Source organism: Chionomys nivalis, chromosome X (assembly GCF_950005125.1).
Source record: "Chionomys nivalis chromosome X, mChiNiv1.1, whole genome shotgun sequence".
In the NCBI taxonomy this organism is placed as follows: Eukaryota; Metazoa; Chordata; class Mammalia; order Rodentia; family Cricetidae; genus Chionomys; species Chionomys nivalis.
The window spans coordinates 98,695,526-98,708,760 of NC_080112.1; the positions used below are offsets into that span (position 1 = coordinate 98,695,526).

The following is a 13,235-nucleotide window of genomic DNA, read 5'->3' on the forward strand; positions in this document are numbered from 1 at the left end:
GTGCACTCTCTGTTTCCAATGCACCTTTCTGAATTGATGAAAATGCTCGCTATCTGCACTGCCCAGCCCAGGAAGCACTAGCTGTCTGTGGTTGTTAGCCACCGGAAATCTGAGCAGTGCTGAGGGTGACATTTATAAGTACGGTTCAATATTGTTTGTTAAAAGCTGACTTTATTTATTTTAAATAGGGTTATATAATTTATTAACCTCCATGTGCCACATGTAACTGTGAGGAAAACATTAGGCAGATAACCCTGGCCTCATTTTTTCACCTTGTGTTGTGCATTCACAATATGTCCTGGAGATTACTCTATAATTATAATCATGGACTTCATGTTGCCTTCTTAAAAATTATTTTGTTTGTTTTGAGATAGAACCTCAGTATATAAGTCAGGTAAAACATGAACTCACTACGTAGCTCAGGATAGTCTCAAAATGACTATTCTATTGTCTTTACCATTAGCCTGTTGGCATCACAGATGCATACCACCATAGCTGGCTTAGCACATGCGTACCTCGTCATTTGGGTAATAGATAGACCTGAGATCGTGCCGTTACTCTCTCCTTCCCATAGATGTTTTTTATAGTTCTGCTCTTGGTGTTCTACATTGTTGTTCTGAGAGAGTCTTTGTGTCCCCTTCCGTGTTCTTTGGGATGGATCCTTAAGAGAAAGATCCCTGGTCCCCAGAATGCATGCTTGTGGTTTTAACTAGCATCAGATCTCTCCATAGACTTGGAGAACAGTTGCATTCTCTCTAGCAATGGAGAAGAGTGTCTTTTTGCTCACAGACTACCCGCGGGGAGAGCTGAGAGGAGGTGACTCCTATGTGAGAAACCTGCGGTGAGCGTTTCCTGAAATCAGGAGAGGTACATGCTCAGACTGGACCCTCTGCCTGTCTTTGTCTTTGAAGACGTGGTTCTTCTTCCTCTCTGAGTCCTGTGGCTCTGGCTCTAGTCACACAGTGTGCGAAAGAGAAGTCACGTGCTTGGTGTCACCTCAATGTCCCCATTGCTTTCTTATAGATGACCCATACTTAGTTAATTATGGAAACATGTTAACTGCACTATCAGATGGAAAGCAGAATCAGAAACAAAATCTACGCAGCACCCAGGATAACTTCCAGGACAGACACCACACAAGGTTTATCCTCCCTCCCCTCTGTAAGGGAGATATAGCCAGGAGCAGGGTGGGGCCTGACAGCTAGCACTATGGGAAGGATGGGCCAAATTTTCCTTGGTTTCCAAGGCAGCAGTTGTTTTTCTTTGTGGACCAGACACTTTAAGGCAGTCTCTTCGAATCGTTTCCATGGTAATCCACTTGAGCAGATCAAAAGAGGGAAAACGGAATTGTGTGAGACATGTAGATATAGGGTTAGAATGATGATGCCTGGCACACAATAAACTACTAATTCACAGAAATAAATTGATGACATGGCTGAAGGAAGTGTGTGTGTGTGTGTGTGTGTGTTTGAGTGCGTGTGTACCTTCACTCAATCTTGTATAATTCACAATACACAAAGAGAATCATGGTGTGTTGGTACTTATTATTTTGTTACCTATTTTGAGGAGAATTTTTTTCTTTCATTAAAAATATTCATTTATTCATTGAAAACTAGCCTTTAGAAAATAGAGCCAGGCGCGCCATCTGGTGATCAAAATGTGAGTTGCCGGACTTAAAGGCAACTATGGAGTTTCCCTGTAGGCAAGGTTGGGGCATCAGAGGCCAGTGCAGGGATCCACCCACTCAAAATACTCAGGGAGAAATGTGCCCTTAGGATCCCGACATCTGGGGATGGTCATAGAATTATGCAATACACCTGAGTGTTAGCATGTACGTAGCTGCCAAAGAACCCATAGATTAATATACAGAATGCAGCTTTCCATTCCAGAGAGGATTTCTGAGGTTTCTGGGGTCAGGTCATCTGGGACGACTTGGACATGTGTGGCTATGCTGTGTGACCGTTCTTGTGCATGTTTTCTCGTGTGTACATCATACCTGCGACTCTCTCCTTAGTGCCTGAGACTGCGGTAGCTGTGGAAGCTTCACATCTGACTTTTGGTCAACGTTGCCTAGTTTTTCTACATAGCGAGGACATGGAATTTCTCCTCCAGCAATGTATGGGGTTTTCCTCTGTCACATTTTCCATTTAAATGGGTGTAGCATAAAGACAACTCAGTCATTAAGCTTTCCCTTCTAGAGTGTGAAGTCCAGAATTACCCCAAGACATATGTTGAGACATCAATGTAAACTATGGAATACATATGGAAATTGGAGAAAATAAAAAGCAATTCTACTTTCTAACACTAGAAGAACATAGACTAACATCTACTAAGATTTCGTGACTTGCATATTTTGGCCAATTGGAAACATTCATGCATTCTTTTATGGCAGGGTTGGGACATGCACACAGAAGTACCAAGACTGTGGAATTCTTGGCCCATCTGATGGCTCACCAGGTGAAGGTGCTTACAATGCAGCCCAATGAGTTTGAGGGCTGGAACCTACTTGGTGGAAGAAAAGAACCAACTCCTGTAAATTGTCGTCTGAGCTTCACACTCATTCCCTGGAACGAACACACTACATACCAGCACAATAAATATACACAATAAATTCTTGTTAAAACTATGAATTTTCCTACTGCTTAAGGAAACAGTCCCTCTTCTCCTGCTGTCCACATTGCTCAGGGTAGAGGTGACCATGTCCCCAGTTTCCCTAGAGCCTATCCTTCGGGAACCCTGACCCTGAGGCAGTGTTTCACAATGCGCTTTCCATCCCTGATCTTGCAGGGTGAGGAAAGTGGCCATGTGGCCACTGCTATGGGAAGAGTCTGGTCCTCCCAGTAGCTGAGATGAGCAGCCTCTCTTGCCTCACAACCTCAACAAGAGGAAGCAGCAGAGGAGATTAAGAAAAAGCAGGGGAAAAACGTGGCAGGAGCCTTCAGTATCCTTCCACACCAGGTGACAGGCAGGCTTGGAGTCCAGCCCTCTGAAGAATGTCAGAAAGCTCTGGAATTCATGGACTTCCCTGAGCTACGTGGTAGCAGGCCTCACTATGTTTACAGTGGAAAATGCCTGCTGTCAGTGTGAGAGTCTAGTAGAGACACTGAGTTTGTACGTGCAGGGGCTCTGGATTGGGGTGTGTGACAGGAAACAGTCCTGCTGTTCCCACATGGATCATGAGATGTCTCCTGACTCCAGTTTTAACAGATTATTTTTCTCACCATGAAATAGCGTCTATTAATTTTTTTAAAACTGCTTTTTTTTGTTAATGAACAAAACCAAAACTTTTCCTCAAAATATAACAGGACAGGGAACAACTTTTCCTAATTTTCATTGGTTGTGTTTGCCTTTAGATTTACTTTAATCCTGGGGAGGAGGGCTATGTATGTGAATGTCAGTGTCCAGCGTGTTGAATCCCAGAGGCTGGAGTTGCACATGGTTCTGACTTCCTGTCATTGGTGCTGGGATTTGAACTCAGGTCCTCTGGGGAAGCAAGTGTCGCTCCTAACCAATGAATCTATCTATCTCTTCAGCACCCAAGGCTTAGTGTTAGGGTTAAGGTTAGGGTTAGGCCCTTCTATGTACCATATAGTACACGAAGGATTGCAATTTTGTAAAAATCCCTCAGCTCATTTGAGAGATAATCACTGGAAATGTAATTTCTCAAAAGCTTTCCTATTATGTCCAGAAGATGCCACGAACCAGAGTATACTGATGTCTCTGTTGCCCTGAGTGCATGAATCCTTGATCCCCGCCCAATTCTCATGGCTGTAGACCAACTGGCTAGATGCCTTGTGGTCCTGCCATTCTAACATGGAACATCAGATGTTACCTGCCTCCACTGGGGGGTGGGGTTGAGACAGGGTTTCTCTGTCGCTTTGGAACCTGCCCTGAAATTAGCTCTTGTAGACCAGGCTGGCCTTGAGCTCACAGAGATCCACCTGCCTCTACCTCCTGAGTGCTGGGATTAAAGGTGTGCGCCACCACCACCCGGCCACCTGCCTCCAATTTTAACATATTATTTTTCTTGCCATGAACCATCTATCTCTCCAGCTCTCCAAGGGTGGCGTACATAGTTAACTTACTTCATTCACTGCGCTAGGAATTTATTATGGTAGTCCCCTGTCTGCATGCTCCACCATCTCATTCTATAGCTGCTTCTTACAAAAGGAAATTCTCCTGTGGATATTTGTGCCCACTCACAAGGAATGACCCAAGGACACTTTATTTCACCAGTGGGCCTGCTTCTTCGAGCATCATGACAATTCAAATCTCTGAGTTTCCCGTTTTAGTAAGTTGCACGATGTTTTCATTTGCCCAAAGTCAGCTAAGCACCCGAAGAGAACACCTGTCTGTGCATGTCTGAGAAATTGATGAGTTCCACAAACTCTGGCTATCTGCACATCTGATATCCTGCTATAATGTCTCAGACTGTATCTTAGAAGCAACTGCAGAATTGGAAGGGAAACCTTACTGGCCAGGTTGTGTTTGTGCTACCCCTATAAGAGCACAAAGTGGGGAGAAGGTCACGTTTTGCTTAAAAAAAGAGAGAAATTTCACACATCCTCTTTGTAGAAAAATGGGGGAGCATCAATGTGGGATAAAAGGGAAGCCTTCGCCTGCTAATGTTCTTAGTTACAGCATAGACCACCCCTGGGATATGTGCCTGGCAAACACAGAGCTCTAATCTCTTGGAGTCTGGAGGTTGTGTGGAGGTTTGAATAAGAATGGCCCCCATAGGCTCATGTATTTGAATGCTTAGTCTCCAGGGATGGGCACTCCTTCAGAAGGCTTAGGTGGTGTGGTGTCCTTGTTGGAGTAGAGATGGCATCATTGGAGGAAGTGTGCCATTGGGGGTGGGCTTTGAATTTCAACATCCCATGCCAGACCCAGTGTCAACCTCTCTCTCCCTGTGGATCAGGTAATAGAACTCTCAGCTACTTCTCCAACACCATGTCTGCCTGTGTGCCACCATGCTCCCTGCTGTGTTGGTAACAGACCAGTCTCAGAAACTATAAGCAAGGCACGTGAATGCTTTCTTTGATAAGAGTGCCCTTGCTCATGGTGTCTCTTCACAGTGATAGAACAGTGACCACAACCGATGGCGTTTAGTAAATTCCTGTGTGCTCAAGGTCTTTACAGTTTCTGTATACGCGGGTTTATCCATGAGGAGGCCAAACGGGGACCACTCTCTTCTGAAGAGCACATTTCTTTAGACAAGTAACTTGAATGGCCTCCTGCTCTCCCCAAAAGTCACACAGTAATCTCTTGTATTAATGACTGACATCTCAGAAGAGATTTCTAGTCTATGCACTGTTGGGTATTCACCAGGCACAATTCTCCCTCTGCAGCTGCTGATGGGGAGAGAAAATCCCTTACAGGACGGTGGTAGTTTGAATGAGGATGGTCCCCATAAGCTCCTATGGTTACTGTTTCGATCCTAGCTGGTGGATGGTTTAAGAAAGATTAGGATGTGTGGCCCTATTGTACAAGGTGAGTCACTGGGGTGAGTTCTGATGTCTCAAAAGCCCTCTGGCTCCTGCCTGTGATCAGGATGTAAACTCTCAGTCTCTGCTACAGTGCCCTGCCAGGCTGCCTGTTTCCATACTGTCCACAGTGATGGTACTGGACTAACCCTCTGACACTGTAAGCAAGCTCTCAATTTAATGCTTTGTTCTGTAAATTCCCTTCAGCACAGTGCCTCTTCACAGCAATAGAGCAGTAGCTAAGACAATGTCCTGTGGCCATCAAGGGACTTGGGGTTCCTGCCTCTTTTCTTCTGCATTATCTCTTCTTGTAGGGCTCAGGGGATAATTTCTCTTTCAATATCAAGTTAGTGGCTCTAAAATGATGGGGAGGTAAAGGAAATATTTTGGAGATCTTCCTGCAACAGAGAAGGGACCCCAAGCTTGGTCCACATCGTAAGGGTGAATACATATTACATCTGAGCCATATGCAGACCATATGCATGGAAGTGTACATGGCAAACGCACCACAAACACCATGGAAGCAGACTTGGAAACCACACTACAAACAGCAGGGTGCTCTTGGAAGTCCCCAGCAGGCATGGTGCAACACAGTGCCAGTGTCTGACCAGGATACAACTTGCCTGGCAGGGAGCGATCTGGGGGCTGTACCACAGCCTCCTGGAGATGGGATGGAAAGTCTAGGGAATCCACCCATCCCATTGTCAGGGGATTCAATGTGACCACCACATTCATGTTCTCTACAGAGCACCAACCACTCTGTATCCCGTGTGCACTGCCCACCTTACACTCAGGGAGGATGAAGTGAGTTGTGCAGCACTAGATGAAAATCAAGTGCCTGCAAGCCAGATGGTGACACTACCGTGAACGCCACACTTTTATCCTCAGCGCTGGGGAGGCAGATGGAGCTCTGCGAGTTTGAGATTTGAGGTCACTATTGCCTTCTACATTGTGAGTTCTAGGTCAGCCATTGCTAAACAGTGAGAGGGGACAGACACATACACACACTCTCTGGGAAGGTGAGAAAATAGCTCAGTGGGTAAAGGCACTTGCCTCCGAGCCTGATGACCTGACACGGTGGAAGGAGAAATGTGACCTAAGTTGTTCTCTGGGTCCACATGTGTCTACCTCCATTATCCATGGACAGGAAAAAAATCTACGGCATACCCTCTCTTATATGGATAGAAACAAGCAAGAAGCAATCTTCATTGAGAAGAGTTAAAAGGGAGCCTTGAAGGGGTAGGGCTCCTGGGAGTGGGGTAGGCTGGGATTCTGCCAGTGCTGACTTGTGACCTGGATTCCATAGGTAATTAGGACAGACATGCTTTCAACAGCTGCATCAAAAAACAAAAATCCCACCTCCGCCCCCAATAAAAAATCCCAACACATTAGCTTCACAGTTTTCAGTTAGCATGGCTTCTGATGGTGGTGTTGCGTGCCATCCCTTCCTCTCCTTTCTATAAACTCATCTTCCAGCTAGGTATAATGGCACATGCTTGCAATCCCAGCAACATGGGAAGCAGAATAGGGTAACTGCTGCCAGTTCAAGGTCAGCCCACGTGAGTTCCAAGCCAGTCAAGTCCACCCAGTGAGACCTTATGTCAAAAACCAAAATCAGGTCAGTATGGTTAGTGCATGTCTGTAATTTCAGACTTCAGGGTGTAGAGGTAGGATTTTATTTTTGTTGTTGAGATCAGGTTTCTCTGTGTAGCCCTTGCTGTCCTGAAAGTCACTCTATAGACCAGGTTGGCCTCTAACTCAGAGATCTGCCTGCTTCTGCCTCCCGAGTACTAGGACTAAAGGCTTGTGCAACCACCAAGGCAAGGAAGATTTTAAGAGTTGAAGGTTAGCTTTAGCTGCACAGTAAACGCTCTAAGGCAGGAGGATGGCATGGAGTCCAGCCTGGATACATAGGGAGATCTTATCTCCAAAGCAAATCTCCACCCTCTCCATGGCATGCACATCCTTTTCATGGATGCCTTTACGGAGAGAATTCCACTTTATAATCTACAGTAAGCCAAGCTTATGAAATATGAACCGAGCTGGTGTTTAGGACATACTCACAGGTCTGCAGCAGAAAACAGGAGCTACTTTGGACTTGGTCTGGTCCTGTGCGGCGGAGCCTCGAAAACATGAGCCTCTTCCTACCTCTGCTAGCCCCTCCTCAGAGGGCCACTCCCATGGGAGCGTGTCTCTGTCAGGTGAGCATGTTAACCACTGGCCAAATGGATACTCAGAACTGTGTGACTTCCTTCAGATACCTCCTCCAGGAGGTGGACACCATACGGCTATGTGTGAAGTTACCTTCAGATACCTCCTCCAGGAAGAGGTCACCATACGGCTATGTGGGAAGTTTCCACTTTACCATCCTGATTCAGGGGTAAACAGCGTTATTTTCCCGACTTTGATTTCTACCTTTTCTAGATATTGGGATCAAATTCACAACTTTGTGGATTTGACAGTTAGGCAAGTACAAAGAGGAAAAATGCTCACTAGCAGATTCTCATCTGAGACTTGTGGATCACAGACAGCATAGGATAAGATGGTAGCTTGTCCATCTATGGCTAACAGTGCTACCAGGGGTGTCCTTGTAGGCCTTGTGCTGCTATGGTCCACAGAGAGACTCAAGTAGCAAATACATTCTAGATGTAAGGAAAAACAAATTTCTCATTCAACTGTCTTTTTTTTTTCTGGCTTTTCGAGACAAAGTGTCTCTGTAGCTTTGGAGCTTGTCCTGGAACTCGCTCTGTGGATCAGGCTGGCTTCAAACTCAGAGATTCGCCTGCCTCTGCCCCCCAAGTGCTGGGATTAAAGGTGTGTGCCACCACCGACCAGCCAATTATCTTCATAGTAATTCTTTGTGTGTGTGTGCGCATGTGTGTGTACACGTGCACGCATGCATATGCACATTTGAGGGCATGCACGTGACTGCTCAGAGGACGTAAGGTGTGTTTATTTCTTTATGGCTTGATACTTCATTCACTTGAGATAGGCACCTCAGTGGACTAGAAGCTTGTTTTAAACGGGCTCTCTGGGGGTGGGAGAGATGGCTCAGAGATTAAGAGCATTGCCTGCTCTTCCAAAGGTCCTGAGTTCAATTCCCAGCAACCACATGGTGGCTCACAACCATCTGTAATGGGGTCTGGTGCCCTCTTCTGGCCTGCAGCCATACCCACAGACAGAATATTGTATACATAATAAATAAATATTAAGAAAAAAAACGGGCTCTCTGGACTACTTTTTCATATGGTGCTGGGGACTTGAACTCAGGTCTTCAGGCAGCATAGCAAGTGTCCTTACCCACTGGGTTATCTCTCCAGCTCCAATGGTAGTGTTTTTTGAGGTAGAGGGAACCACATTGTACTTTGAGCTGTGTAACTGACGAACATTTACCCAATCATACACTCTTTTCCTTTCTTTCGCTTGCCTCTGTCTCTTTGAGGATTGAAGGTATGCACACCATGCCAGGCTATGGCTCTTTATCCTGTGCCCCGCCCCTTGTCAGGGTTTCTTTGTGTAGCTCTGGTTGTCCTGAAACTTGCTCTGTAGCCCAGGTTGGTCTCAAACTCAGAGAATCACCTGCCTCTGCCTCCCAAGCATGCAATTAATAATGTGCACCACCATTGCTCGGCCCCATAGTCTAATGATGGATGCATCCTGGTTATCCAGAGCCAAACACCACTTCTCACACTGCTTAGCAACCCTATGGAGGTCAACTCAACTCTGCCTCAGAACCTCTGGGCTGGATTAACACTCTCAATCATCATTCACCTCACATCAAGCCCTACTCTTGGAGGGAGAAACAGAGAAGTTTTTCATCTTCATTACTCTTTGTGGTACTGAGGATTGAACCCAGGCCTTACACTGCTGGGTGGGCTCTCAAGTTTGGTTATCTGTTACACTTACCTGCCTACAGAGGTGCACTCTGGACAGTCTTCCAGTGTGGCCTCGATGTGCTCTATTCTCATGTCACAGATCTCAGTGGATAAAGGGATTTCTAGCTTTCCTTGATCAGCTACGACGACAAATCAATGTTGGAAGTGGTTAGACATGACTTAGTTACTCCTGGGCAAACATTACCATCGCTGTCTCCTGCACTCAAGATCCTTTCCATTAATCTTCTATGGAAAGAATGTCATTACTTATGAGAAAGAATTTTGAGAACATGTTCATTGAACAGTTTTATGATAAAAGTCTTGCTACTAGAAGGTGCACTATGGACACGTTTGCTGCCAGTTATTATAGGGACAGTAAACACCCCAGTCAATGACCTGGGGGGCTGTAAACCAGTGTGAGCTCATGCTGCATGGGCACTTACAGTTCTGAAACTGGCCAGGGACATCTCAGCCTAGAGGTATGGCCACAGTGCGTGCTTTGATGCTTTCAGGGTGCCTACAAATGTGGTCAATACCATGATTTGTGGGTTCTCCAAAAGAGCTAGTTGTTCACATGCAGGCACACAGTAAACTATGGCTGCCAAGTACCAGATCTCAACAATGAAACCAAATTACAAAGCATCTCCTTGCTAAGCTATACAACAGATATAAATTTAAAAATAATCAAGCATCCTTAAATGGTGTAGGAGGTCTTTCAGTATTTGTGTTGCTTTCACCAGTTAATCAATAAAGAAACTGCTTGGCGTGATAGGCGGAGAAGACAGAACTGTATTCTGGGAGGAAGAAAGCAGCAGATCGAGCTGAGCCGCCATGGAGCTGCCAGGTCAGACATGCTGAATCTTTTCTGGTAAGCCATGACCTCGTGGTGACATACAGATTATTAGAAATGGGTTGAACCAAGATGTGAGAGTTAGCCAATAAGAGGCTAGAGATAATGGGCCAAACAGTAATTTAATTAATACAATTTCTGTGTGATTATTTCGGGGGTTAAGCTAGCCAGGCGATGGGACACAGCCCGCTCCTCCAACAACACTTAGTCTGATTCTCCTACAGCACAATTTCCCACACCTTTATCACTACTGAATGACAAAAGTAACAAGAATCAAAGTAGATAAAAGTAGTCAAATCTTTGGATCCCTTTATTCCATGGCCTTCGTCAAAAACACAAAGTGGCCAGATCTTTTCCACTATAGCTTAAATATCAAAAAAGATTTATTAGTAATTTACAGTTAGCAACAAACGTGTACATGGAGTCATCAGTGGGTCACAGGCCCACAGACTGTGTTAGTGATGTTTTACAGGTGCAAGACGGTTCGGAAAATTCCATCTTCTTGAAGTAAAACAGGAGTCAGTGTCATTGCAACAGAATTCCAGGCATAGCAGGAGGAACAGGTCAACTGATGCCTAGTTTTAATGTCTTACAAAGGGGGAAAGTTACTTATTTGAAAATACAGCGAGGTACATTCTCATTTATGATTATTTATATTCATACACTGAAAATATCTGTTTTTTGGACAAATTCAATGATTTGCTACAAATGAAGTCAATACACTATGCACGAATAATTTATCCTTTTTAGATAATGGAATAAAATTATCAAATCTTCATTTATGTTCCAAACATTAAAAAATAAATCAAAAACTTTTAAGCCTGGAAAGCAAGGGGAAAGGACCCACCCACAGTCCTACTCCTCAGCACACCAACTTCTGCAAGGACACGTATGTTTGCTGACTTTAAACGTTTATTATTTAAAAAATTAGTTGCTTTTTTTACAGCTATACAAAGATCTTAATGTTTATTTGGCAATGGAATATAATGGAATTTTACAACTACATAAAAAAGTTACCTTTGCCGAAGAAACAGTATTTACCTGTGTGTGCATAGTTGACTGACAAAATTCTCTACCATCCAGTACCCTAATTAAGTGTCGAAATAAGCTACCTCATATTATAAGATCTCCAAAAAGAAAAAGATACAGACACGCACACATACACACACGCATGCACACACAACCTTCTGTGGCTCAAAACACAGTATCACGGCCTATCTGCAGGCAACTTGAAGTAATCACCGAATACAATTAATTAGTGATAAGAAAATCCTGTCAGTGATGAGAAAACACTTAGCAGTTCCACTCAGCTCGCTGGAGTTGGACTCTAAGCAAGGACCATGACCTCCTGCTACTCCGCACACACTTATGCTCTTGTCAAGCCTTTCTGCTCAAAGCAACTGCAGTGTAGCTTTGAAATGAAGCAGAAAAACAAACAGATAAACCCAGTGCTGGTGACAGACAGACAGCAACTTCACTTCTTCATCTTCACAAAGACGGAAACCACTTTCCAAGACCAGGAAGAGCTAGGAGCTACCTGTTTTCAAAGACTTGTTTGTAGACTATGCAGCAACTTTGCTGTCTCTCTGAAAAGGAAAAAGAAATATTAGTTCATGTTCTAAGCCAAGGCTCATTGGTAAGACTTTTTTCTTGGTTTGCCGAAGTTTATTCAGGTTACTCTAAATACCCTCCTCTTATTTTCACAGAGAAAAGCTGTCTCCCTGGTTTCTGGAAACACTGCTTTAAGTTCACTTGACAGTGAGTGGGTTTTCCAGTCAGCAGAGATTGTAGCAGTGGCTGGACTGACAGGCAGGCCACTCTGCAATATGGGGGTACCTCACTGCCTTTGATTATCCTAACAATTTAACACAACAGTTAAACTTTCATTTATTTACTCATAAAACTCTTTTGAAATAAGCTTCTTAAATTCCTAAATTTTGACATCTTTTACCAAGCAATATAATAATCCAGAAGGTGAAATAACATTTCTTTCTAAACTTGCATGCTAGGAGAAAGCAGTGCTATTGGACTTAGAAATCTACTTTTTAAAAATAACTTTCAAATATATTTATTTTTACTTTGATCATCTGTGTAGGCATGCACAAGTGAGTGCCTGTGATTTTAAACAGAGCTCAGGAGAGGGCACTGCGTCCCTGGGGCTGCAGCTACAGGGGTTGTGAGAGTTGTAAAAACCCAGTATGGGTCCTGGAACCCACTTGAGCTCTGAAAAAGCAGCAAGCACTCTTAACTGTTCAGCTGTCTCTCTAGCCCTAAGGGTTAGTACCTTTGCCAGCAGAGTCCTGGCCCACCATACATGAAGCTCTTGGCCTTATCCCTACCATTAAGTAAACTAACTGTGGTGGTGGCACATGCCTCTAATCACAGCACTATGGTGATGGAGGCAAGAGAAACGTTTAGCCCTACTATACAGTAAGCTCAAGGCTAGTTTAAGCCACATAAGACCAGGCCTTAAAAACAAAAAAAAAAAACAAAACAAACAAAAAAAAAACTTTGTAAACTTAAAAATTAAAAAAACCGCCGGGCAGTGGTGGCGCATGCCTTTAATCCCAGCACTCGGGAGGCAGAGGCAGGAGGATCTCTGGGAGTTTGAGGCTAGCCTGGTCTACAAGAGCTAGTTCCAGGACAGGCACTAAAAACTACAGAGAAGCCCTGTCTCGAAAATCAAAAAAAAAAAAATTAAAAAAACCAAATAACTCTTAAATTTGAAATAAGATCTCAAAAAACCAAAAAAAAAAAAAAAATGAAATAAGCTTGAAAACTAAACTTGACTGGAAAAACGAGAAACTATAACCAGTAAACTGACCCTAAACTCAAGTTTACATATAGTACAGTCAGGCTCTGCTACCCTCAGACAAGCAGCCACCACAGTCTGCGCCCTCAGTTTTAGGAGTGGATATAAACTAGGCATGTGTGTTTATGTGTCTGCATTTGTACAAAGCATGTAGAAATCCTGTCTCTCCCCTTTAGGGCCTGCACAACAGGGTGTAACAACTGTCTGCGTAC

At 44.2% G+C, this 13,235-nt stretch overlaps 1 protein-coding gene across 20 annotated transcripts in view; it reads right to left on the reverse strand.

Annotated features, from left to right (window-relative positions):
- Positions 1-10,236: 10,236 nt before the first annotated feature.
- LOC130867412 (protein LSM14 homolog A-like) overlaps positions 10,237-13,235 on the reverse strand; it is a 59,355-nt gene continuing 56,356 nt past the window's right edge. For all 20 annotated transcript variants that reach the window (XM_057759400.1, XM_057759399.1, XM_057759388.1 and 17 more), the window contains one exon: positions 10,237-11,797. Coding sequence is in view for 1 of the 20 variants with exons in the window: in XM_057759387.1 (XP_057615370.1) it covers positions 11,774-11,797 (24 nt within the window). In the remaining 19 variants the exon portion in view is untranslated. The remainder of the gene's footprint in view (positions 11,798-13,235) is intronic.